Here is a 27968-nt window from a genome sequence, read left to right as displayed (position 1 = left end):
TGTGATTAAAAGCAGCATCAGAGCACACATGAACGCACCAAGATATTTATTCCAATAAAAATAAAGCAAATGAATCTTAATGCAATTCCAGAGGCACCTGGCACTGGATAAAATACATTTCCTTCAATACTGCTACAAGTGAAATGTGCTTTGCACTTTGTGGCACATTTCAGGAGTGCACCGACGACAGATGGCAACAAATTGCTTTGCGTACTAAACCCAAAGTTGCACAAGGCTAACCATGCACGGTGTTTGGTCAATTTGCCAACTTAACTTTGTGCTTAGTTAACAGAATGCTGCCTTAAACGCAGTGCTCCACACAACACTTAAAAGCAGAGGAAAGCATTTGACTTGGGAGTTAAATAAATGGTGAGGATGGTGGACAGGCTTGGTGGGGTGCTGCATCCAAGCAAGATTCAAAACCTTACATTTGGCATTCCATTTATCACCAATCATTTCCACGAAGCACTCATTAAATACATTGGTCATGGTGTTGTACTAATACTAACCATAACACTAGCTTGAACGCTAACCTTAACTTTAACACTATCCTAACAATCGTACAACTAACCCTAACATCAACCTAAACATGCATTCTAAACGTAATTCTATCCATAACACTACACTTGCAATGAACAATCCTAATTCAGTACCAGGGCTATTGTCACCTTTAAAAGCAGTAATCCTCACCCTACGTGCAATTCTATCCTCAAAATTAATCCTCACACTAAGCGGGGTTCAGTTTGGTGTTTGCAACACATAGCACCAGATGTCGTGCGCCACCGATCTCTGTCGAAAGCAGGAGATCAATAGCACACGTGGCCACAAGCAGTGAGCCATGGCAGCCATATGTTAAAGTTTGTGTGATGTTGCCTTACAGGACCCACAGCCAAACATGCAGTTTCCCCTCACACCACACACAAATGCCCAATTACCGTTTCACAAATATTCTTAAATTAAATAAGAAAACAGTATCCACAACATGGTTTAATTCTGCAAAAAACGCTTCTGTAAAAATAGCAATTTTTCCCTCTGTGTACATTTACTTTGCAAAACTACTGCATGAGAACCCCCTGTATCAATCTACTTCAACTCTTATTGTTCCAAATATATTGTTTGTTACTTTCATTGGAATATGCTTCTTGCATAGGTAGGGATGTCAATTTTAATAGCCATTTCCAAATTAAAAGCCATATTTTTGCAATAAAAATGTATGTTAAGTGACTGCTTTATCGATCAAAAATAAATTACCAATTTTACGATTTACTCTCAAAGTGGACGATGATCTTTCCAATTTGAAAGATTCGAATGAAAGAATGGCGAACACGTTCTCCACAGACATTTTCAGGCACATGTGCCAAGCGAGATGGAGATTCAAACGTAGTGGTTTTAGCACATTGGTTTTGCAAGATTACACCATAAACAGATCCACTCATGCAGTATGAAGCCATTCAGTTAACGGTTAAGGATGGGGAAGAGCAAAGATCAGAGCTGCTGTGGTTGATGGGGATTGGGTGGGGCTGGTGGAGTGACTTTTTTTTTGCTGTAACTGATAGACCATGGTGTTTGGGCTACAGAATCTTCTGCAGGATGGCATTGGCCAGCTCCAACGTCTCATCTCGCACCAAGACAATGTCGTACATTTCCATGTACTGCTCCAGTCTCTCCTCCACCTGCTCGCACACGAAGCATGGCACACAATGGGAAACAGGTTAAACAAAAACATCCACTTCAGCGATTAGTTTGTCAACTTATCTGTGGATTTACCAGCCCCTCATATGCTTTGCTTTTGTCCATGTACTGTTTCCCCCCCTCCTGTATGCAAAATATTTAACAAGGAATTTGCCAAATATCCCAACGGAGAACTATATTTAGAAAAAGTAAGATTTAGGGAGGATTTTGTGGATAAATAAAATGCTAAAAATAATAAAAGTATCACAGAAAGGCACTGCAGTGGGCATCCTAAGGAAGGTGGCAAAGGGGATAACCTGAAGAAAAATCTTAGTTCAGTTATCAACATTTGTTGGATCAAGCAAAGGAAAGGAGGTTATGGTGAAGTGTGACGGTGTCAGCCATCCATAAACCAGTGTTGTGTTAATCCTGAATTTTTTAAAGTTACTTTGCTCAAACAAGCAATAGGTTCTTCTCACTTTGGTGTAACTGGTAATTCAATATTCCCAAGGCAGAGGCCAGTCTTCTTCTTTCGTATAGCTGATGTAGATGCAGAGCGATAACTACAATTTCACATTCAAGTTAAGCCCAGACAACCGCGTCAGGAGCAACAGAGTGTATCGCTGTAATGTCTCCTTCATATTTATAGATCGGGCATTGCAGGTCAGTTATCAAACAACATTTCGAATGTTACCTCTTTCACAAAGTGACTGGAGGATACAGGCCGAGTTGATTCTGAGCAGGATTTGAATACGACATTTTGATTGCACCGAGCACTCATAACGAAAATCGAGAAGGTGCACTTGTGGAATTCTGCGGGGAACTGTAGTTTGCACGAGCTGAAATGTAAAAATGTCCAACTAAGTAAGGCAAACGCAGGGAGAGCAGTTTCGGTGGGGCCACCTTGTCGTTGAGGAAGCCAATCTTGAGCATGTTGTCAAGCCTGGGCACTCCATCTGCCATGTGCAGGTCTCCCAGCGAGTCTCCGAGCAGCAGAACGTTGCTGTAGTTGCGCAGTTGCTTGAAGTAATCGGCATTGCGCAGTGCGCCCTCTCGCTTGTTATAGATGTGGATCAGCTCTCCCTTGAATCCCTTCAGCACACCCTGCCGTCCACGGGCACACAGACCTCACATAGATACAGGGGACCAGTCTCTGTGTGGGATGACTGCCTTTACATTCCAACAAAGCTGTACTTATAAGAATAGGTTTTACCCTTTCTGGAAAGGAATCATGTCTGCATTAACCAGATCATGCAGACATGATTCCTTGCAAAAAGTTTCAGTTTGGTGTTTGAACATCTTAACACCTGTTTCATTGCCAGAAATGGTAAAACTTATTCTTATTATTTGATACTGGCAAGGGAGGTCCCATGATAGAGCTGTACTTATTTTATTGAGCAAAGGTGGACGACGAGTCAGTCAACCACAACCACTTACAATTAGTCCAATGCTCTACCAGTGCCATCCGTACTTAGTAAAAAAAAAATCTTCTATGCCTACATTCACATTGTGTGGCATGTGTTTAAGCAAGCAAAATAGAATGAATGAACATTGCAGCAATACGTCATCCTACCAGTTGCTAAATAAACTATTATCATAAATTACAACACGATTTAATATTTTCACTCGTAGTATTTTCACCTTACGCGAACAACTCCTCAATAAGAAAATTATTTTATTAGCATAACCTAAACGAGCCTAGCCATACATTACATTTTACAAAAAGTTATTATTTGTAAACATTGATTGCCGACTTCAACCCACCCCACCTGACCTCACCTAGGTTCGTTCTCACCCAGCAAAGGTGCTTCCCTCCTCGGTTTGAACGCAAGGCCACAAAAGGGCTTGGATTGGAGTTTTGGAGTGTTGAGCGTGACAGATGGGGCAGGTTGAAATATATGGCAATTAAGCTGGGAAAAATGGAATGTCTTTTGGAAATTTCTACAATCTTATCTTTTCAACCTGGCTTTTAATTCTTAAACTTAAAATAAAGAATGTGATGCAACTGCTGGTTAAAACTGTAAGCAGCCCAATCCCAAGTAGCTTTCATATTTGTATGTCCATGGAAACAAGTTGTGGCCTGAAATAGCATACTTCTGGCCTGATAAAGGGCCCAGCCGGGGGAGTTGTCTGTAGGGAGACGGATGATCGTGCGGGTTGGGAAGAGGAGCGGCAGGCAACTTACGCCGTCGTCAAAATCCATGTAGTTGGAGACGACATGAACGTTGGGGTGGAACACATCCGCCTGGCGAATGACCTCTTCGAGCACGTCACCCACACCCGCCGAGAAGATGAACACGGGCACGTGCCGCTCGTTCAGGCGGTTGAAGAACCACACATAGCCTTCCCTGCACGTAGTAGACCAGGGAACGAAGTAGCCAAGAGTGTAACGTTCCTATGGGTCACCGTGCTTCCTCACAATGCTCGGTGTTTCCCCAAAGCTCAAATGAGTGTGCTCATCTCCATTCGTGGCCCTGAGCCAGTGGTGGAAATAGCAATCTCTTTCGATTTAAAGCTTTCGTGACTGCAGGGATTCATCTTCTTGGTTCTTTCGGTAAAGTCACGTAGAAGGGAAGTAATAAAATAATACAAATAAAACAATAAAATTATTATCACGACGTTTCGGCCACAACGCAAGCAGCCGTCCTCAGGTGAAACCAGGTCTGTCAGACGCTGTCGCCTCGACAGACCTGGTTTCACCTGAGGACGGCTGCTTGCGTTGTGGCCGAAACGTCGTGAGAATTATTTTATTATGTTTTATTTTTATTATTTTATTACTTCCCTTCTACGTGACTTTACCGAAAGAACCAAGAATATAGCAATCTCTTCTTTAGACAACCACTGTTGTCTGTCCAAATTTTATTGACCGAATGGGATTTGAACTAATTCTTGGGTCTTTCGGTAAAGTCACGTAGATAGGTTCAAAGAAAATAACAGAACCTATCTACGTGACTTTACCGAAAGACCCAAGAATATGTATTCCTGCAGTCACGAAAGCTTTAAGTCGGGATTTGAACTCACAAACTTTGCAATAAAAATGTAGTTGCACTTACCTTAGTGTCACCTGACTAGCTAATATATCCAGTACTGAATGAAGTTGAGCATTCACAACGGATTATGAATTATTACACAATTATTCCGGATACGTGAAGGAAGATTTGTATTGCCGTCTATAACAGATTGAGCATTCCAGATGGCAAAGTAACAGGACGAGCTTTTGCTGTACTTGTGAAATCATAATCCTTATTTAGGACTGGAGGAAAGCGATGAGCGAAGCAGCTCTTTTTCACAGATGTCCAGTATGGGCGGGTCAGCGAGTTACAACAATCTCAAGGGACCTCAAATTTACACTAGAGGGCAGCACCTTCACACATCCTGTTAGAGAAATGCTCATTGTAGGACATGTAATATACCAAAATTAAGTGTAAAACCGAATGCAAGACAATTTTTTTTGCACAAATGATGTTTTACTTTTCATAAACATAATTTAATTTTTATTTTGGCACAGAATTACATGTAGTAATGATGAACATGAAAGTGATTTGTGTTCGAGACCCATGTTAATGATGATGATGAATGTGACAATATTGAAGACCTGAGCATGACGTCAGAGTCTCTCACGGCATGCTCCAGCTCATCCTTGTGGAGGCCCTGCTGCACCAGCAGGTTGTGTGCCTTGGTCCACCTGCATAGGAGAGATGTCGTGCATACAATACGAGGTGAACACACGGCTTCAACACCGAGTCAATACAAAGATGGGCTCAACAGCAAATTGTTAATCTCTCAGTTGATTAAGCATCATCTTTCGATGTCCTATTAAAAATAACATTTTGGCAAAATGATGCTACAGGCTTTAACATTGGCTGCTATGTATGGGTTTTCTCTGGGTCATTCTGTTTGTTCCTACATGCAAAACTTAATTTTTTTACGGAATTGGCCAATGATCTTCATGCAGGACCCTCCTGAAAGAGTCTGGAGACTCCACGATAATTTATTGGATATATAAAACTGCCACGTATTCAATCCGAGTGCCGTGACCACAGTTGAACACAGCAGAACTCACCACTCGACCATGTAGGGAAGCTTCTCTTCGTTGCTCAGCTTTGGGTCGATTTCAATGGCGTAGTACTTGTCTTTCAAGGCATGCAGCTGTAAAATAACACAAGCAGGTCCTGTGGGGAAGGTTGCGTGGCCACCACTGCCAAGAGAGATTGGCCCTGCATACACTTACAGCAGTCATACTAAGCTAGTGGTGGAAATATCACAATCCAATGGCAGGCATCAGTCTCTTGATGGGTCAACTACTGTTGAATTCCAATAAAGTGATGTGCATTGTGTTACTTCTGCTATTCTGATGAGCCTTGTTGACAGATAAATGTGATTTGAACTCATGACCTACTGATGTTTAACAGAACAAAATTCAAAACTTGAAGAACTTGCAAGACTTAAAAAATTCAGTCAAGTTGATGGAAGAACCCATGGGCTTTCATGTACAAGCACCTTCTGTTCGACTTACATGGTATTGCGAGTTTTTTCCATAATACTATGCAGCCCAAACATATTTTCTACTCCAGTCCCTCCAGAAAAACGCGGAGTTTTTTGGTGATTGTTGCGGGCAAAAATCGTTGATTATGCGGCACGTTTTCTTAAAAAATGCGATGGAATATGCGGGATATTTATGCAATTTGATGCGATTAAATTGCGGGAACTTGCAAAAATTGTGGGAACTTGCAAAAATTGCGGGAACTTGCAAAAACTGCGGTTTGATGAAAAAGAGAAAAAAAAGTGATTCCCCCAACACCCTATTCACTAGGCTACTACTTTAATGTAAAGAGTCATTTCTTATTACTTCCTATGATAAGCAAGCATACTACATCACAGAAAGTGCTGGGAATATTTAAGTTCTCATCTTGTTTTATTTCAGACCTTAACAAACAGATGGCTCAAACTTACAAAACATTGAGTCGAACAAGTTCTGTAGCTTTACAAAATGAATATGCTACAACTTCTGTAAAAATGAATAAATAAAATATTAAAAAATAAAATGTGTGCTTCCTGTTTTACAGAGGTAGCTATACAAAACAGACACCTTCTGTTAAAATAAGTGTTTTCAGTGCACAGTAACGTAAGCAATACAGTAACAGTACAGTCTTACAGTAATGTAAATTTACATACTACTAACAAAAAAGTGCAATCTTACAACTGTAAAGTTGCATAAACTCTTCATCATGGTTTCATTGGCATCGCGGGGTTTGCAGCTTTTCAATGATGTCGCGTAATGAGTGACGTCACTTCATGACGTTCCCATGGCAACAGGGGAAATGGCTGCGCTTGTGTGAAGTAAACGCAACAATTTTCAACTTTCTGCTAAGATATATGTGACTTTTTGCAACGAAAATGCGGGGATTATGAAATCATGCAAGCTCGCATATTTTGCGCGCGTAAATCTGCAATTTATGCGGCGAAAGTGCGGCGTATTTAAAAAAACGCGCCCCCGCATAAATATGCGGACTTTGGCTGATTTTGCGTGGAATCTTGCGATCGCATAATCGCGTTTTTCTGGAGGGACTGCTACTCGTGCGCAATACTTGATAACGTGTTTCTCAACTGGTTGGCACGGCAAGCGCTTTGCAGATGGTTCTTAATTCTGCAAGAGGCAGCGCATTCTCCAGTCTTCTCTGTTTAACACCAGACCTTAGCAGGCCTCGCGTGACATCCTGCCTATTCGTTAGTTAAGCACAAGTTTACAAAGTATCCAACATTTCCAAGAGTATATAGGACAGTGCTGTTTTCTGTGCATGAAAAGCTATTCAGTTGCCCTCAGATCTACAGCTAACCATTGTTATGGGTCAGCAATAGCTGCCTAAGGAGTCTTGTGTTTGTGTATTTTAATAAAAACTGGTCTCATTGACATCAAATACATCCTATGTCAATTAAGGGCTTCCTCACACAGCAGGTCACGGAGGTTAAATTTGACCTCACTGGTCAAATATATTTATACACTCTAACCCAAAAAATACATTTATTATGGATAATTTTGGTCGTGAAAGCTTACGTGTTAAACTGGTCAATTTGGTTTGGTAAAGGCAGTGAACAGATGTTGGGAGCATAGTACAGAAAATTATTTTGCTGTACTGCCCTATGCAGCTTACAAAACACTTGTTTTATGTACAGTAGTTGCCCATCAAGCACTATCCAGACTCACAGGAATATCAGAGAGATGCACATAATTAAACACTGTACTGGAACCCTTACCTGCTTTATTCCCTCTTCTGTAACGGACTTGCAGCTTTCAATGATGTCTGCAAATAAAAAAAATATCCTCTCAAATAGAAATGCCAAAACAATAAACTTCATGACCTAAAACACCAAAAAATACAAATAGCGAACAAGTGGTCGTGTTTCCATGCTCAAGACACTGAGTAGCTCTAATCTCCGTATGGCAAGGGCAATATTCTTAGGTTTTTTCGGTAAAGTCACGTAGGTAAAAAATTTAAATTAATAAAAGTGAAATAAAAATAAAATAAAAATCACGACGTTTCGGAGGCAACACAAGCTTCCGTCTTCAGGTGGAACTGTCACAGCACGATAGCTGTATCAAGTGAGAGAAATTCCAAGAACACAGTATTTGTATATATACCGGTTTAGGGTGGGAGGAGCCAAGGTAGGCCCTGAATATTATTTTTTTGAGGTTCGGTGCGGCTGAAGCACGCTGTTAGGATTGAGCCTTTGTTGTGTAAACTAGGTGCGAATGATGTAAAGGTGCGTGTAAAAGGGACTGAGCCTTTTTGTTATGTAGAGATGATGTGGCTGAATTTGCTGTCAGGAAATGAGTCTTTGTTGTGTAGAATGGTTGACTGAGCCTATTATTATGTAGAGGTGGTGCGGCTTAAATCGCTGTCAGGAAATGAGTCTTTGTTGTGTAGAATGATTGACTGAGCCTATTATTATGTAGGGGTGGTGCGGCTAAAATCGCTGCCAGGAATGCTCCAAATATGTGTAGTTAAATCTTTTTTGTATGGTTAATAAGTTAATAAGTTTATCCCGAGAATGACAAGTTAACTTGCTACAGTGGTGCGCATTTTATTATCCCTAGAGGATTTACGACATTTAATATGTTCCATAAGAGTTTTTTTTGGGGTTAGATCGCGTAAATGTGTCGTCAAAACCCGCCACTACCGGACAGTCAACTAGTAAGGGTTAACACGTAAACAAAACGTGCCAATTTGTCACTAGTACAGCACACCGGTGTGTTGGAGAGCCAAGCCCCAACATTTATAATCCGAGTAGGACCTTTCGGCAGTAATTACAACCAGCTTCATCAGGCGACAGCCAGGTTTGTGGAGAAGTCCACCTGTTTCGTTCCTTATATACAGGCGTAGATGTGGTGACCACACTTCTGCACTCTTGCACAAAGTGGGGGGGGGATTAATGAGCCAACGTACATTATGCATGTGCATTATGCAAACCCTTTGATCTTGTCCTTCCTGTCCAGTGTGTATTATTTAGTCGAGACAAAAATTTAGAGATTCGAGACAAAATTTCGATAGATTCGAGACTAAAAGAACATCAGAGAAATATTCAATGATCCCAAATACAACTGTCAGCAGTAGCAGAACACGCGTGCCAACAAGGACACTCAATTGATTTTGATGATGTTGAAGTACTGTGCAAAAACTAGCTACTACTAGCCAAGACTAATTAGAGAATCTATGGAAATTGAAATAAATAAAAAGAATTTTAACCGTTCGGATAGCTCCTGCCTTAGTGCTGCGTGGAAGCGAATTGTCAAATAATACATTGTTTAAATGCGTGCCTATATAGGGCACCATACTTCAATAGGGATTACCGTTGGTACGACTATTTTTATACACATAATAGACAGGAAGGACAGGATCAGAGGGCTTGCATAATGCACATGCATAATGTACATTGGCTCATTAATCCCCCCCACCACTTTGTGCAAGAGCGAAGAAGCGTGGTCACCACATCTTTGCCTCTATATAAGGAACGAAACAGGTGGACTTCTCCACAAATCTGGCTGTCGCCTGATGAAGCTGGTTGTAATTACTGCCGAAAGGTCCTACTCGGATTATAAATGTTGGGGCTTGGCTCTCCAGCACACCGGTGTGCTGTACTAGTGACGAATTGGCATGTTATGTTTACGTGACAACCCTTATTAGTTCACCGTGTCCGGTGGTGGCGGATATTAACGACACATTTATATATTTACGCGATCCAACCCAAAAAAAAACCTCTATGGATGATATTAGTCGCGAAAGCCTAAGTGTTAAACTGATCTAATGTTATTTGTGTTGCCTTAGAAAAATCTCACAATACAATTCATGAAAAAAAATTGTTACAAGCTACTAAGAATGTTTTCTTGCACATCAGTTAAATATTTGAAGCTATGGTAACAATATACTTGCTGCCATAGCTCATAATAGAAACCCTCACTACTCTGCAGATGGTGTCTTATGGCACATGAATCCCATTGCCATGTAATGCATTGACCCTACCCCCGGATTTTCTGGATTAAAGGCATTGGTCCAATATGCATTTATACTGCATGATAAAAAGCACAGCCAAGACCTTGATGAGAAAAGGTCCTTTCATGTGAATTCCATTTATTTGAATAAAAATGAAATATTCATGAGGACAAATAAGATTTCTTGCAAAGGATGGGCTGAGGAATCAAGGGAAGCAGTGAGACCAGAAGCGAGGGAGACAAGACTGGGGATGATTTCATTAAATCGATTTTTGGCAAGTACACTTACACAAGCATGCAAATAAAATCACCTTCCACACTATTGCTCAATAGTTTGATTCCAAATCATGTTGCTTCTAAAATAAAAAGGTCACCACAGCCAATTCCACCGAAGACGCCACAACCGCACCAAACAAGGCACTAAACACTGAAAAGACTATAAGAGTGTACACGTGCCTAGTTGTAATTGATAAGTCAGTCAGATTAAAAAAATCTCAGACAGTCTATCCACAGTTGGATGTACGTCTACCCACGCTGTTGCCACCGCTCATGGTCCTGCAATGCCACAATCCATCCAAATCCTACACAAGAACCGATCTCATAGCTCCATCTCCGTGACAGTCACCTCTCGAGTGTGTTCTCACCTTCGTCTGCCATTCCGTAAGTTGGTCTCATCCATCAGAAGAAATAAACCCATTATTCAACTGAATTTACAACTAGGCGAGAGCCCATGAAACAACGGGTGACCTAAAGTACAAATATACTCACTGTAACAGGTCGGGCAGCGTGTCCCATTGTCCGAAAATCTCGTCAAAGTCATGTCAAAATCTGTGACAATCTGCAGACAGAAGAAAATAAATGAAACCTCATTTGAAGAAACACCAAAAAAACATTAAATGCCATCACTGTAAAATTTTAAACATCTTCAGCACTGTCAAGCGTAAGTGCATTGCGTACATTAAGCTACTGTGTGCAAGTGAACAAAAAGAAAGTAGTTTTTTTCTCGGACCGGAATATGCAACCCTGTTAGATGTGTTACCTCAAGGACTTCGAGGTTAAATGAGAGCTTATCTACTTCATTGCAATAGCATTTCATCTGTTGTACTCCCAATGGGCATCACCTCGTGCCTTGTCAAGTTCATATTAGACAAATTGACTTCATTAAAATCAATTTACATGTAATTATGTTTTAAAATTGTTATGCTTTGGTTTACTACCAAACAATTACTGACAGAAGAGTCTTTGTTAAATCAGTGATTGCAAAGTTCAAACAACCTTCAAATGCCAAACGTTTTGAATCCATATTGTAAAATGCTTTCTGCAATCACAGTAGTCAAACACTTTTGGCTACCCTATCTTTCCACTCTGAAACAGGGCCATCACCTTAACCGTGATCCTGCTATGTCATTTTAGTAAACAAAACATGTTGTTACACGGTATGTAAGATGCACATTGCATAATTTATCTTCAACACAACCGTGTTGATGTGGGATAAGCGACACGGATGGTCACCATCACCTTAAACCGTTTCTGGAGTCAGTCCACCTGGCTTTAAGAACGTTTTGCAAGTCGAAGGAAACCGGAGTAACCGAAACCTCATGCATACAAACTAATAAAATGCAAAGGTAATCACAGACAGGTTCACAAACTCACTTACAGGTTCACAAACTCACTTGCTGTCCTGCCAACTCCCAGCCACCTTGCAGCTGAGCTGATGCTAGTGTAGGGACAGTGCGGAGAGCACGAGACAGTGCGTGTGTGGAGACAGTGTGGGGGTAGGGGCAGTGCGTGGCCAAGTGGTCACGAGGGATAATTACAGGAGGGAACCATCGGGAAAGTTCGGGATTGGCCGAGACAATTCGAGAAAAGGGGCGTGGCCGGGGGCGGAGCGAGGCCACGCCAGGGAAATATAAGGCGGCGGGCAAGAGAGCTCGGGGCTGCCGTGGGATCGGGATGGACTGTCTCCACGCCGTTGTTGACGTTGGGCCATCGCTGTCTCTGCGTTATCGCTGTCTTCGCGTCGTCGCTACTTGGGTGTTGTCCTAGCCCAGGGGTCGGCAACCTACGGCTCCGGAGCCGCATGCGGCTCTTTACGGGCTGCTTCTTGACGATATGTACGTATGTACAGTATGTACTCAGATGCATTGCGGCTCTTGAAATACTGAATTTTGTACCGAATTGGAAAGAAATGGCTCTTCTTGTTATTTTGGTTGCCGACCCCTGTCCTAGCCCATGTATCTGTATGTTATTCTAGCCCAAGTATTGTAGGATACGAGACCACGTTATCCGCGCGACGTGCCTTAATAAATAAATAACAAAGACAAGAAGTTGTCCGAGAGTTATTACACTCGTATTTCACAAATTTGCACAATCTAACAAACTTTTGCCTCCAGAGTGCTGCATCTCAGGCATTCGCCACTGCCACTTTTACAAAGTGTGGCAAGGGCAATGGCTACGGTCCCAACTTGCTAAAGGGGTAACGGTGGCGGGGCAGCTCGGACGTTCATGTGTACAGCTGAAACTAGGATGCGGAACCAGCATAGCCGGGAACGTGCTGTGCAAATGAGATGAAAGCGAGATGTGCTGCACTGTGTGGGGTGCTGCGGGACTGGGGAGACTTTGCGATATTATGAAGCTACTGGAGCGATGCACTTTTAAATCTAGATTTAAATCTAGATTTAAAAGTAATTTGTTTCAAACAGTTTTTTGTGTATAGTTTATCCTCCCACACCTCCGATTAGCATGGTTGGCTATGTACGGTGTGAAAGAAGTACAATATACATACATACATAGACACACAGACCTGCAGCTTTGAGGCTCCTCCCTCGATGAGGCCACACATTATGGCCTCCACCCGCTCAGGATCACGGATGTGCACCGTCCGCTTCTGGAATTCAGGCATCTGTGGATGCATGGGTGTGGTGGGGGGGCCAGACAGTACCAAAATCAAGTTAATACATCTTGATGCCCTATATTTAGCCAATCAAGCTAGATGGCACTATAGTTGAAGTACTGGACTCACTCGGAAGGTCTAGTCTCGATTGGCAAGTTGACTCGTCTCATTATTCACCAAAAAATGTATAAAGAGTACCATTTTGTGGAAAGTCAACACTGCTTACATTTATGGGAATGTGTAATTTCCCATCATTGGCTCAAGGCTATCAAAGGAGGCAAGTGCCACCCCTAATGGTATTTGCCATTGAAATGCATGCCAAATCTTAAAATTGGAAGCATGTTGACCAGTGACCAAACGATTACATTATCTGAAGAACTAGGTGTTATTGAACAGTTACAGTGGAGCATGATCGTTGAACGGTGCATATAAAATTAAAACGACTAGGGGAAATGCAGGCGTTATGAAAAAATTACAGATGTAAAAAAAAGGAAAAAAAGAGATGACAAGACATTTGTTTATTATTTACAATAAAATTGAAACATTACTTTTCCATGTATATTAGGTTGGTAATAATACATTGTTGCTTAGTCGTATACAATTGAAATCAACACAAAGTAGGACTCTCCTGAAAATAAACCTTGACAAGGTCATAAAGTCATCCCATTCAATATCCTTCAAAAAGACCACTGGATTCATTGTTCAGCAAAGCATCATTATTCAAACTTGTATCCATGCAGATTCTACCCCTGCACAACATGATACAGCATTGTTGATGGTTTAATTGGAACCAGGAACATAATTGAAATGGTATAAAATGAATGACTACGTATAATAAATTCCATTAATGAAACAAAACTGTGTGAATATGGAATTAACAAACTTTAAAAGATTGAGCACCCAAATTTTAAGTCAATGAGTGGCTTTACATTTCTACTCCGTAAACAATCAGAAGTTTTTTTGATATTCAACTAAAATTTGTTAGTGGTGGTATATAAACCATGGCTGAGGATACATCACCACCGCTGCTATTAAGAGCCGTAGCTACACGTCACACCCAGGGCTGTGCCAGTTATGCCGTTACACAATTTGGGTGGTGCCCTTCCCCCCTTTCAATGGCTATGAACGTCAGTTACAACCATCGTTGTATCACCAAGAAAAATAATTAAAGTATAGCAGGGTTAATGACAAACATTTTGTTCCAGCCACGAGGCAGTGAATATCGCTCAGCTTTGTCTAGCACAATCCAGGTCAATTTCCCGGACACCTGGCAAAGATTTATCATTTAGCCTTACAGACATTGGAGGCAATGGCTATAAGTGAGCAGTTAATAATGCTGGCATGGTACATAGAGGTGCTGGGGCCCAGCAGCAACACATCCACTGCCGATTATACACTGCACTCGTTAGTAAGTTGAGGATAAATAAACCTAAGGGATACCCTGGACAAAGGCATATACTATTTGCCACTGATGTCCATGGCTGGGAATCCAATCCATGTTGCAAAACACGAACCACTGCGTCTCACTAAAACAAAGATCTCATACTAGTTGTTCAGCTATGCTGCACCCGAGGGCAGCCGTTCCCCACGATTCAAGGGCACGCACGCACAACGCGTACGTTTAGCACGGCAACGCACGAAGGCGTGTCACGACTAGGATGGCCGCTCCAGTCCGGTTTCCCCGATCGACACGGCAGCAGCACACACAGCAGCACAGCGAGCCAGGTACACGCCCGGGGAGGCATCATCACAGCAACGAGAGTGAACTGCTCGCCCAAAGTCCCCGCACAGGCCCGGCTATTCTTAGCAATACATGTGCCTAGCGGGACTGGCAGACGTGTAGATGACGTACTGGTGCGGCAGCCAGAAAACAGAGGCAGGTGCCGTCCAGTGTGGGGCAAGTTTAGTGGCTGGAAGGGCGCTGCAAAAAGCTGCACCATCATTGGCCAGTATAGCAGAGGGGCGTGCAATTTAAAAGCCTTAAATGAAGCGTACAAAGCTATGCTCAGTACCTTCTCCTGGTGAAGTACTTTGCCTGATTGCCCATTTGTGTGGGCCTGCTGGCTACTTCTAATGAAAAAACTTTTACATTTAACATGAAAGTATGTTTCTGCTCAAAACAAGCAATGGAATGGTGGACCATTTCCACTTGTGGCCCCAAGCTAGTTATGGATGTTCTGGATTCCCATCGCGAGTGTTACTGTTGTCAAAAGGACAAACATTACATGCACAGATAATAAGCCGATTTTAACTCACATTTCAAATCTGAGTCGTGGGCTCCATTACAGTGCCAATTAACTCAATTAACAACTTTGCGTTTTATTTACCACAATATTTGTGGTCAGAATGCAAATGTAGTGACATTGGGGATGTCACTGTGTGGTGCCGGCCCTGGAGGGCCATGGCGTGCGATGTACTTACATCGTGGACAGCATCGTGTGTGTTGCAGTGAGGCCGGCTCTAGCAGAGCACGGTGTACGATGACTGTCATCACATACACCCCGTAAGTGGGTGTAGTACCAGCCCTAGCGGGACTTGGTGAGTGCTGGGATAGCAAGGGCACCACGCATGGCGTGCAAGTGCAGGCTCCCACAGGAGGGAGCGAGAGAGTGTCAGCCAAGGGACAGGGTTGCCCCGGGCCATGGCACTCTGGTTGACCCCGTAGGCACGTGATCCGGAGTGTCCATAGAGAGGCCCCCAGGTGGAGGAGCTAGGGCAGACATGGGCAAAGAACGGCCCGTGGGCCGTATACGGCTCGTTGGGCTTTTTAATCCGGCCCGCCGAACTTGTCCAAATATTATTATTAAATTAAACTTTACCTTCCTCCTGTAATGCCCCCATTTCCCCAAATAGATGGCGCACTTTGACCGGGAGTGTGGTGTTTCGGGCTCTAAAGGGCACATGATCTCGCAATGCATTGTGGGCCGTCAGCGCCATTTTCAGGGTTTGTTTACATTGCTGAGTTAGATAAGGTGCTCCCTTTACTTTTTCGCTTTGCCCTGTGAGCCCTTCTGTAAAATGAGAGGATCAAGGAAACTAAAAGTGGACAATGAGTGCCGAGTGTTTAACACGGAGTGGACAACAAAATACTTTTTCACTGAAGTCCAATCGAAGGCTGTATGCCTGATATGCCGAGAAAATGTCGCAGTTTTCAAGGAGTACAACATCAGCCGTCACTTTGCTACGAAGCATGCTAACTACGCTAGCAAGCAGTCAACGCAAGAACGGGCGGCTACGGCTCAGAGGTTGGTGGCTAATTTGCAGATTCAGCAACATTTTTTTCACCGACAAACTGCGATTCAAGAGTCAACTACCAAGGCAAGTTTTTTGGTGGCATTCGAAATAGCAAAGGCTAGCAAGCCTTTCTCCGAAGGCGAGTTTGTAAAAGAATGCATGGTACAGACAGCAGACATCTTGTGTCCGGAGATCAAAAGCAAATTTGAAAAAGTCAGTTTATCACGCAGGACTGTGACTCGCCGTGTGGAACTGATTGATGAAAATATAGCCAGTCAATTAAACAAAAAGTCTGATTCCTTTGAATTATATTCACTAGCACTGGATGAAAGTACAGACGTAAAAGACACTGCTCAGCTCCTCATTTTTATCCGAGGCATTGACGACAGTTTTGCGATAACAGAGGAGTTTTTTTACCATGGAGTCCCTGAAAGGAACAACGCAGGGAGAGGACTTGTATAACCAGGTATCTGCTGTCATCGAAAGAATGAAGCTACCTTGGAGTAAACTTGTCAATGTCACAACGGATGGATCGCCAAATTTAACTGGAAAAAATGTTGGGCTGCTGAAAAGAATCCAGGATAAAGTGAAAAAGGAAAACCCTGTCCAGGACCTTATTTTCCTTCACTGCATCATCCATCAGGAATCCCTGTGTAAGTCTGTATTGCAGCTTAATCATGTCATGAATCCAGTCGTAAAACGTGTGAACTTTATACGAGCAAGGGGACTTCAGCACCGTCAGTTTATTACGTTCCTGGAGGAAACTGATGAGGATCATCAGGACTTGCTGTACCACTCTCGTGTCCGCTGGTTAAGTTTGGGGAAAGTGTTACGAGTGTGGGAGCTGAAAGAGGACATCATCGCATTTTTGGAGTTGATGGGGAAATCTGACGAATTCCCTGAGCTAAGCGACAAGAACTGGCTTAGTGACTTTGCGTTTGCTGTGGACATATTTTCACACATGAATGAGCTGAATGTGAAACTGCAGGGGAAATATCAGTCTGTTCACGACATGTACAAACATGTGAAAGCCTTCAAATCCAAGCTCACTTTGTTCTCCGGACAAATTGTCAACAAATCTTTCGCTCATTTCCCCACACTTGCCATGCAGGAAGAGGCACCGCGAAACGCAAAAAATACAGCAAATCACTTGAGGACCTGCACGGAGAATTCTCTGATTTTGAAAACATTGAACAGTCACTTCAGCTGGTGTCCTGTCCCCTGTCACAAGACCCTGAAACCGCACCACAGGAGCTGCAGTTGGAACTGATAGATCTTCAGTCTGACTCCGTCCTAAAGGAGAAGTTCAACTCTGTTAAACTGAATAACTTTTATGTTTCACTTAACAGAGCCACGTTTTCAAACCTCCGGAGGACTGCACAGAAGATACTGACTTTGTTTGGCTCGACTTATGTGTGTGAGCAGACATTCAGCGTCATGAACGCCAACAAAGCCCGTCACAGATCAAAGTTAACGGATCAGCACCTCAGATCTATCCTGAGAATTTCCACAACCAAAATAACTCCAGACTTGGATGCACTGGCAAAAATGGGAGATCAACAACACTGTTCCCACTGAAACTGATGATGTGTTGCTGCAGCGAGGTTGGAGCCAAATCTCCGACACACAGCCTGCGTGGCTGCTCTAACCTGTTAATGTAAATAATAAAGAAGTTCAAGTGAGGTAATTGGTTTGGGCGCAGGCCTCAGATGTTTTCATGATGTTTGATCAGTCACGTTACGACATGTTTGTTAAATTGCCTTGCAAATAAATGCTTTGCTACCTGTTAAAGGCCAAATCCTTCCATGTAATTATTTTTACATGTCCTTTATATTAGTTCACACAAACACTCCATCCATCTGTTCCTGGCCCGGCCCCTCTGTTAAATTTTAGAACCCATTGTAGCCCGCGAGTCAAAAAGTTTTCCCACCCCTGAGCTAAGGGGTGATCACGTGTCCGGGGAGAGCTCTCGAGAGGGATCGAGCAAAGGTGGGCGGGGCCAAGGGCGGAGCTGGCCCCGACCCGGGAGGATACAAGGTGGGTCCCTGGGAGGGACCGGAGTCGCTACGTTCTGCAAGCTGGAAGATCCACGTTCTACATCTGAAGAGACACCAACACGTGGCCGAGGACCCGAGTACGGGTCCGGTCCGTCGTAGCCATAACTCCTGTATGGTAGTGTCGTTAGCTGGGTGGTCACCACCCTAGGCTGTATCTGGTAAAGGGGCAGCTATCCCTTTTGTATATACGTGTTGTGTAATAAATGTGTTGCCTCTGAAGAAGAACGTCTGCGACTCAGTTGGACTCACTACACAAACAAAAAACTCTGATAATATATGCATTGTCCTTGAAACTGATTGGTCCACACCAGAGAGTTTTCTTTTGAGCCTCATCTCAAACGGTGTTAGACCAGAGGACACCAAAAGGCATACAGCTCAAAGACAATGCACGATCAGAAAAACCTATTCTTATATTTTGGTCCTGGCAAAGGAGATCCCATGATGTATGATACGTTGTATGATATATATATACACTTGGCTCTTTGCACAACTCATGGGTACTGTGGCTTTTGGTCTGTTACAGGTTGGCTACCCCTGCCCTAACGTAATAACTGCTCAACTCGAGCTATTAAAATGCTTTGATATTTGCATTGCCTTTCTGCTGCTGGCCTTTTGCCATTCTCTGGTCTAACACTCGTGAGACAAGGCCATAAAGAAGGCTGGTGCATCATCTTGGTTCTTTCGGTAAAGTCACATAGAAGGGAAATAATAAAATAATAATAAAACATAATAAAATAATTCTCACGACGTTTCGGCCACAACGCAAGCAGCCGTCCTCAGGTGAAGAACATTAAAGCATTACCATTAATGCTACCCCTATCCCCTCCCTTTGATGCTGCTAATCCTGCATAATGCACGGGCATAATATGACTTTGAAACCCCCCGCCCACCTCCTATGCATTTCACAAGTAGTACTAATCCCATATCTGCATTTTCCATAAATATGCTAAATTCCTCTTCATATGCAAATTCTTTTGTCAGGGCACTCTTCCCCCTCCAACCCAGCTTAAATATACGCTCCAAGCCTGGGGTGTTTCATTCAGACGCTGTCTTCCCGACAGACTTGTTCTTCACCTGAGGACGGTTGCTTGCGTTGTGGCCGAAACGTCGTGAGAATTATTTCATGTTTTATTTTTATTATTTTATTATTTCCCTTCTACGTGACTTTACTGAAAGAACCAAGATGATGAATCCCTGCAGTCACGAAAGCTTTAAATCGAAAAAGGCTGGTGCAGGCCAATCTGTTTCAAAACAATGTATATATTAATTATCAGAGCATGTTTATTTGGCTTGTTTAACCACAAGCATTTGTGATTTATACAGACTTCATGCTTTGTAATAGGTGTCTATTTGGTGTTTGAACATCTTAACACCTGGGTTATTGCCAGGTAATGCCTATTCTTTTTCTATCACCCTACAGTAATGTTTCCATTAATTGTCAAGGGCAAACTTCATACGGCAGATTTGATCCCTGTGTGTTGAGTATAATAATCAATTTAGATTGATGAATACATAAATTGCACCCAGGTCTCTCTAAGAAGAGGCAATGTGTTTCATGCAACTCAATGGATCTTCTGATTAAAGATACAAACAATTATTACACAAAAATGGTAACCAGATGTCCCTTTCAAAGTGTGTCAATTTAAACGACCTGACAAAGCTAAAACCCTACAAAAAGACGTTGCCTTTTGCAGAGCCGTGTAGTTAAGGAAATAAATATCAACGCAATCATAAATGTAAGAATACCAAGAACATGGAGAAACTAGGGTGGATGCCACCTTCATAATCAAAGGAAACAACTTCAAGGGGAATTCAGCTGTAATTTAAGCACATCAAGGCATAGATAAATGGTGATGCACATGATTTTCTGGAAGCAGATGAACAATTTTAAATATCCCATACAGCCTTACCTGGAAAACGAGCAACATTACACTTAACGGAATTATTGATGCATTTACATTAATTCAAGTCATTTTTTTCCCACAAATGAATGTGGAGGATGGCAATCATCTCTGATGGTAGCCAAGAACAAACTCCCTACAAAAAAAAAAATAATTATCAGAAACGGATACATTACTAAACTATTAACGGTGAACATTCAAATATCACCAATTTGCAACTTTCCACATTAAGCAAAATTAGATCTATAGTCCCCGAGATGTAAGCATGGCAGAATTACGGGATTTTACACAACGTTATTTTAAACCGCCTATGACTAAATCAACAGGAATGCACCCGATCTCGTCAGGTCTTGGAAAATAAGTAGAGATGAGCTAGGATAACGCTTGAATGGGTGACACGTACACAAACAAGTTGTTATATGACTTGCGCAAAGCTACATGGTGGTCAGTAGAGTATGTTAAACCAAAATTAAAACTGGTACATTGCTAAGGAGGTAATAGACCCACAAAATTACAAGCGAGTCAGTACACATACGAATGAAACAGCAAGTACACCCAATGAGCTATCAAATCGTTTACTTATTATCAATTAAGCCAACGCAGTATTATCAAATAATCTGTTCAAGTACAAGGTTGCTCAGGCATCAGTGAACTTTGAAAGTTACGGATCACAAAAACCTTTTCAGTTTTTAACTATGTACTGTTGTACCGACTCTTTGTAGCCACTAATAGCGAGGGATATTCTGTAACCAAGGTGAAGAAGGCCACAAACCATAGGTTCATTTTCAGGTGAATGATTAAAGCACAAACCAATTTATGTAAAAGCCATTGAATTCTGAGAACTATACTTGGACGGCCGTTTATTTCATGGGGAATGATAAGCCTCTGCTCATACCCACAAGATGTTTAATCTTGTAAAATGTGTTTGTTGGAAAATGGCATCATGCGAGACAAAGACAACATTTGGATCACCCACAAAGCAGTGCAACCCTTCACGTTAGAGAATATCCCATGTATGTATGATTAACTTATTTTGCACAATACGTAGCCAACCGCGCTAATAAGAAGTGCGGGGAAGGACAAACGCAACCCAAAAAGCAGTTCTAAATGAGTTTTCAATTTAGATTTAAAAGTGCATAGCTCCAGTGGCTTCCTAATATCGGAAGAGCACTCCAGACGACCGCAGAAGAGCATTTGAAAGTGCGGGATGCAGTGACCGTCTTTGTTCGATGGCTGGTCAAACCCATGGAAGTGGATACACACCTTTTGACAAATCTTCAAGTAACCTATGGTTCACATTGTAGAGGGCAGCACTTTCCCAGCCACACAGACAATGAGAATTGTGTTTGTCACATGACACCTCCAGGAATGTAGAAATGTACACAAGCTCAGGGTCATTTCAGCAGGGGGACAGTAACAGTGAAATAGGGTTGGACACTTTTAGATTGTCACCCATTTGGCCAAATGTTCACAACACAACTGCCAAAAACTAGTGAATAAACGGCTGAAAGCAGAGCGTAATCTGCTGGACAGCATACTTGTGCTTCATAGGCAAAATGAGAGGGTGAGAGCATTCATGTTATTCGACAAACAGCTATGTCTTGGCGTTATCCAGCCCACAAACCAACACCACATGGCTCACACTTGCATGCCTGGCCTTGCCTGATCAAATGCCTGTCATGGCAGGCAGTCAGACAAAATGACAGGCAGGGTAACAGATGTCAGTTTGGCAGATGTAGCTGTGCTAGTCTATAGACAGACATACACATATAGGTCGTTAGACAGGCACGGGGACAGAAAAGAAAACAAATAGCAGCGAAACTAAAACTTGGAACAGTGACAAGCGAACAAATAAATTACAAGAAAGCTAAAAAAACAGATAAGGAAAAAACACTAGAAATTACTAAAACGAGCGCAGACAGGGTGTGGTGCATTGTCTGTGTGCTGGTGCACAGCCAGCGAAACATGTGGGCAATTACAACACTAAGATATAGATGGATAGACAAACATGGGTACACACTGGATACAGACCCGAGCAACACAACGTATATGGATATTAAATTGATGCGTGTACATGTACATGTGCAAATACACAAAAAAGCCCCAGACATAATGGTCTGACAAATAATACTGTACGAGGCTACCAACTGACTATGGTACAGACATATGGACACAGAATGCAGACCAAACAGGATAGACATATGACACAATTAGGACGCGAACTGGGACACACACAGAAACACTGACACGGAGACTTAAAAAACTCTGCAGGCACATGGGCTCAAGACACGTGGACAACAGAATCCTAATCTTTATTTATTCTGGAGAAATCTGATCAGCTATTAAGCTCTTTTTCACATATGTCCAGTAGGGGTTGGGTCAGAAAGCCACAACAGGTTTGGGGTTACGGGCATCGTTCGGGTACGTGGACAGATAGCAGAGAACACGTGCACAGTAAACAAAAACGAGGCCACAGAGACAGACGCATGCCTCAAACCCATGGAAACACAGGGGCGGCCCCATTTGAAGCATGCCCGCAGACAAACTGATAGTATTTGGTGAGCACTCAATTGTAGCACAAGGTGTTGTGCGTCTGTCAAGGTTGCATGGAAACGCGTTATGAATCAAAATCGCAATTCATCAGCAACCTTCAAGACCAATCTACTGTTTGATAGAAGACTCCTCCAAAAGCAGTAGTCACATATTCTTGGTTCTTTCGGTAAAATCACGTAAATAGAAAAAAAATAGATATATATTTAAAATGTAATAATTAAATGTTACAATTTTTTTATAATAAAATTTTATAATAAATTGAAAAGAATAAAAGCAGAAAAAACCCACGACATTTCGATCGCAAAACAAGCGGTCTTCATCAGGCGGAGAGAAAAGAGGGGGAAAGCCTCCAAATGTAGCTGCTTATAAGGGTTCCAAAGTGAGTGGGTGGGGGAAAGAGTTGTGCAAGTAACACGAGCTGCGGAAGCAGTGCGCTAATGCAGGAGCAAAACAAAGAGGGGAGTTGGGCAGAGGTGAGCTTGTGCAGCGCAAACAGCATGGGCGGGGCAACCAGCGTTAATGTAGGAGCAGACAATAGCGGGGGAGGAAGGGGGCAGAGGACAGGGGGAGAGGGGTTGGGCAGAGATGGGGGGGAGGGGGGGTAGAGATGAGGGGGGGCATTGCACCTCAATAAACCCATTCACACTGCTGACAGTAGAGGTTAGCAAGAAAACACAAATCAAGTCATGACCAAGTGGTTGATGACATCTTTCCAATGATTGCCGAGTTTAAAACCGTCGTCTCGGTTGATATTGTGTCTGTATATATGGATGGCTTCGTGAACAAATCTTTGTTGATAGCCAGTTGGCTTGCAAAGTACCATCGTTTTAGAGAAATCAATTTCTTGAGCCAGCCGCATTAAAGTAATGATCAGCCACGGCAGAAGTATTGGTCCTGTCGTGTTTCAAATCTGCCTTATGTTCACGAACACGGTCCGAGACATGTTGTTTGGTTTCCCCAATGTAACTGCTGCCGCAGATACAGCTCAGTTTGTAGATGCCGGGATATTGCATGTCAGGAATCTTGTCCTTCACAGATGGGATCGGGCCACGAATTTTTGTGCACTGTGTTGAATCGGACCTGGACCTTGTGTGTGTTCAAGATTTTGGAAATCTTTATGGTTATCCCTATGTAAGGTAAGGTGATGGTTTTTATTGGGTCTTCAGATGGCTCCTTCCTCACGGTTGGCGTGATGGCTTTGCGGATTATGTAGTCAGAATATCCATTCGCCTTGAGAGCCTGGTGACGCGTTTGAGTTCACTGGTCAGGTGTTCATGGTCGGAGATACATTGAGCTCTATGGTAATTATTCTGGGATGGATGGTGGTGGGAGTCAGGTTTTAGGTAGGCATATGTACGAGTTGCTTTCCTGTAGACAGTGTCCCATTGAGCCATCTGGTCTCTTTTTGATTTGGACATCCAAGAAAGGTAGCATGCCATCCTTTTCTATCTCCATGGTGAACTGGATGACTTGGTGTATGGAATTGATGTGGTTGAGGAATTGTTCCAGAGCCGGTCGGCCATGTGGCCAGATGACAAACGTGTCATCCACATACCTCTTCCACAAGGACAGGCGTATAGTGGATGCCTGGATGGCGTCCATCTCAAATTTTTCCATGAAAATGTTGGCCACAACCAGAGATAAGGGAGAACCCATTGGTGTGCCTTCAGTTTGTTTGTAGAATGTTCCATTCCAAGTGAAGTATGTATTGGTGAGGCAGTGTCTCACCAGGGCTGGAACATCAGCATTCAGTCCTTGTTGGACCTAATCTTCAATTATTGCAATGGTATCGGGCACAGGAACTTTTGTGAACAGAGAAACTACATCGAAAATAACGAGCAAATCACCCACCTAGGGACAGTGAGATGTCTTTAAATGACGATACCAGCCAGGTGAGCCGAGTTAAGAACAGAAGAGGTGGTCTTACCAGGGAATGGCTGCAAGGTCTCAGATAGATATCGGGCCAGTTTGTAGGTGGGCGAGCCATTGGTGGAGACAATGGGACGAAGGGGTGTACCTTATTTATGGATTTTTGGTAAGCCATATCGTCTGGGTGGTCTAGCAGAAGGTTTTAAGGAAAACCGTTTGGTCTGTTCCAATTAATGAAGCTGAATCAGTGATGATACTGTTAATTTTTGTAACGAGGCAGTTGGTGGGATCTATTTACACATTCCTGTGGAGGAAGCTGGTAGGAACGTTGGGTTGCTCGGTCAATGGCGGCGTGGTGTATTCTGCAAATATGCCCGACTGTGAGGGCGGGCACAAGCCGGCGTCAGTAGGTTAAACGTTGAGTTTTATAAGGGCACCACGGGGTGACCAGCCCCTCCCCACCCAGCCCCTCCCTACCCAGCCCCACCTTCCCCACCCAGCCCCTCCCTGCGCGACGGACACAATAATCCCCTGTAGGCTGGTGTAACCAGGAGGTTCCTACCAGTAAAATTTTTGTATAGCTACCATAATTAAGTAGGTCCTGAATTTTGTTATTGTACACGTTTTTGTCCATGATGACCCGTGGCATTTCCCTTGTCGGATGAGAGGATGACGATATATTCCCTCTTTTTTAATTGGAATAACTCAAAGCACTCCTCCTTACTGATGTTTCTGACTGGTATCTTAGCGCTTGAGGGTTGCAGCGATTTCAGATCTTGTCACGTCTGCAGCGATGTGTAAAAACCCTTAAGGGCTACATCGACCTGAGCAATAATGTCATCCACTGGTATGTGCTTGGGGGCGACTGCGAGGTTCAATCCTTTAGCCAAAACCTACTTCAGACCATCGGAGATTGGGCTATTACTCAGATTGATAACAACCTTGTCAAGGTCTAACTTTTGAATGTGTGGATCGGAGGTTGAATTTGTAAATCAGATTATCTTTACATTTAGCTGACATCGTGGCAGCTGATGAAGCGGTCATGTTATCTACATGTTCCCAATCAGATGTCGACATTTTTTTCTGTCAATGTTAAGTGTGATTTCAAGAGTGTCTTGTCTACATGATCGAGTTCAGTGCGGAGCAGTCCAATTCTCTCAGAGATCAGGGAAAAGCTTGCTCTAAACAAAATTCGGTTGGCATTGGAAGATGTGACAGCAGCAGAGGTTAGTGTGAATGAAGTCGGTATTACCTTAGGGTCGCGGCATCTCTTCAGAAATGTGAGCGACTAAATCAGATGAACCAAAAAGATTTCCAAAATCTTGAACAAACACAAGATCCAGGTCCGATTGAACACAGTGCACAAAATTCGTGACCTGATCCCATCTGTGAAGGACAAGATTCCTGACATGCAATATCCCGGCATCTACAAACTAAGCTGTATCTGCAGCAGCAGTTACATTGGGGAAACCAAACATGTCTCGGACCATGTTCGTGAACATAAGGCAGATCTGAAACACGGCAGGACCAATACTTCTGCCGTGGCTGATCATTACTTTAATGCGGCTGGCTCACATGAAATAGATTTCTCTAAGACGATGGTACTTGACAAGCCGACTGGCTATCAACAAAGATTTGTTCATGAAGCCATTCATATATACAGACACAATTTCAACCGAGACGACGTTTTAAACTCAATAATCATTGGAAAGATGTCATCAACCACTTTGGGTCATTACTTGATTTGTTTTCTTGCCAACCTCTACCGTTAGCAGTGTGGATGGGTGTAGCGAGGTGCAGTCCCCCCTCCATCTCTACCCCCCCTCCCCCCCTATCTCTGCCCACCTCCTCTCTCTCCCCCGTCTCTGCTCCCTTCCACACCCCCCCCCCTTTGTTTTGCTCCTGCATTAGCGCGCTGCTTCCGCAACTCGTGTTGCTCGCACAGCTCTTTCCCCCGCCCACTCACTTTGGAACCCTTAAAAGCAACTACATTTGGAGGCTTACCCCCTCTTTTCTCTCCGCCTGATGAAGACCACTTGTGTTGCGATTGAAACGTCGTGGGTTTTTGCATTTATTATTTTTTTTAATGTATTTGTATTTATAAAAAAATAATTCAATTGTACTATTTGATTTTTTTGTGGGTTTTTTCCTGTATTGTTTTAAATACTTTTTTTTATGTTTTTGTTTTCTATTTGTGCCTTTACCGAAAAAACCAAGAATATGAATTCCTGCAGTCACGAAAGTTTTAAGTCAGTCGTCAAATCTCTCTCACTTGTGTCATGCAACTTTCCAGCTGGAAAATGCACACGAGCTTGATGTGGGTATGTTGAACTGTTTCCACACCCTACGCAGTCAACCTTGCTAATGAGATTTCATCGCTCTCGGTCGCGTTTGCCACTGCCACGTTGGTCTCGATCACCGTCCACCATCCCTTACAGCTCGGTGTCTTGCCAACGTACTTATATTCGCAGTAAAAAAAATATCACGATTAATGAACCCAAATAATACACATACGTACAGAGACTCGCGCGTGCGCACACACACACACACGTAGTCACAAAGACGGACACACGAGGCAGGAAGACACTGGGACACAGGCACACGTGGCCATAGGGGCACAAGGACACAGGAACACGTGGCCAGAGACACAATGACACAGGCAACACGTGGCCATAGAGACACAAGGACACAGGAACACGTGGCCATAGAGACACAAGGACACAGGAACACGTGGCCATAGAGACACAAGGACACAGGAACACGTGGCCATAGGAACACGTGGCCATAAAGACACAAGGACACAGGAACACGTGGCCAGAGACACAAGGACACAGGAACACGTGGCCATAGAGACACAAGGACACCCAGGGACGCAAGGAGAGCCATGTACGCAAGTACCCCAGAGACACAAGGTCACCCAGAGACGCGTGTGGACGCTCTTCGAGACGCGGAGGAAAGAAGGGAACAACAGCACCGCGCCTTCCCCGTCGCCCACCATGTCTATGATGCGGCCGCGCCGGCTCCGCCGCCTGGAGCCCAGGTGCAGCTGCGCTAACGCCGCGGCCCCAAGCACCAGCAGCAGCGCGGCCCCAGCGCCCACGGCGGCCGTGGTGCGGTTCATGAGCGACGGGCAGGCGGCGGCGGCGGTCCGGGAGTCGAACCCCGCGTTGCAACGAGTTCGGCGGGTAGCTGGAGTCGATTAATCGGTGTTCCTCCAGTTGTTATGCGATTCGGCGGATCGATTCCGGTTGGATTTGTTTGTTTTTTTTCGCGTGGCCTGAGTCGTTTGCACGCCGATTCGC

The 27968-nt window shown here is 43.4% G+C and overlaps 1 protein-coding gene across 2 annotated transcripts; it reads right to left on the bottom strand.

The window, feature by feature from the left end:
* Positions 1-31: 31 nt before the first annotated feature.
* NT5C3A (5'-nucleotidase, cytosolic IIIA) lies at positions 32-27874 on the bottom strand. 2 transcript variants are annotated; one of them, XM_078596634.1, is made up of 9 exons: positions 27662-27874; positions 12963-13061; positions 10928-10997; positions 7927-7973; positions 5735-5820; positions 5267-5356; positions 3857-4019; positions 2575-2775; positions 32-1673 (listed from the first exon to the last, which is right to left on the bottom strand). In XM_078596634.1, exons 1-9 carry the CDS (start codon positions 27785-27787, stop codon positions 1572-1574), a joined length of 984 nt encoding a protein of 327 aa, XP_078452760.1. In that variant the 5' UTR covers positions 27788-27874; the 3' UTR covers positions 32-1571. The 2 variants fall into 2 exon arrangements, with proteins under 2 accessions (XP_078452760.1, XP_078452754.1); XM_078596628.1 differs by lacking the exon at positions 27662-27874 and adding an exon at positions 14672-14892.
* Positions 27875-27968: the final 94 nt, after the last annotated feature.

This window comes from Lampetra planeri, chromosome 1, assembly GCF_965212315.1.
Source record: "Lampetra planeri chromosome 1, kcLamPlan1.2.h2, whole genome shotgun sequence".
Taxonomy (NCBI): domain Eukaryota; kingdom Metazoa; phylum Chordata; class Hyperoartia; order Petromyzontiformes; family Petromyzontidae; genus Lampetra; species Lampetra planeri.
Note: the sequence above shows the minus strand (reverse complement) of the source record. Positions and strands in the feature narration are given on the sequence as shown.

Coding starts and splice junctions, on each gene's coding strand:
- NT5C3A (XM_078596628.1), bottom strand. CDS start 14,800: ATGATGCCTCCCCGGGCGTGTACCTGGCTCGCTGTGCTGCTGTGTGTG. Junction 10,998..12,962: donor GAGGAGCCTCAAAGCTGCAG/GTCTGTGTGTCT, acceptor TTCTGTCTGCAG/ATTGTCACAGATTTTGACAT. Junction 1,674..2,574: donor TTGGCTTCCTCAACGACAAG/GTGGCCCCACCG, acceptor GTGTGCGAGCAG/GTGGAGGAGAGACTGGAGCA.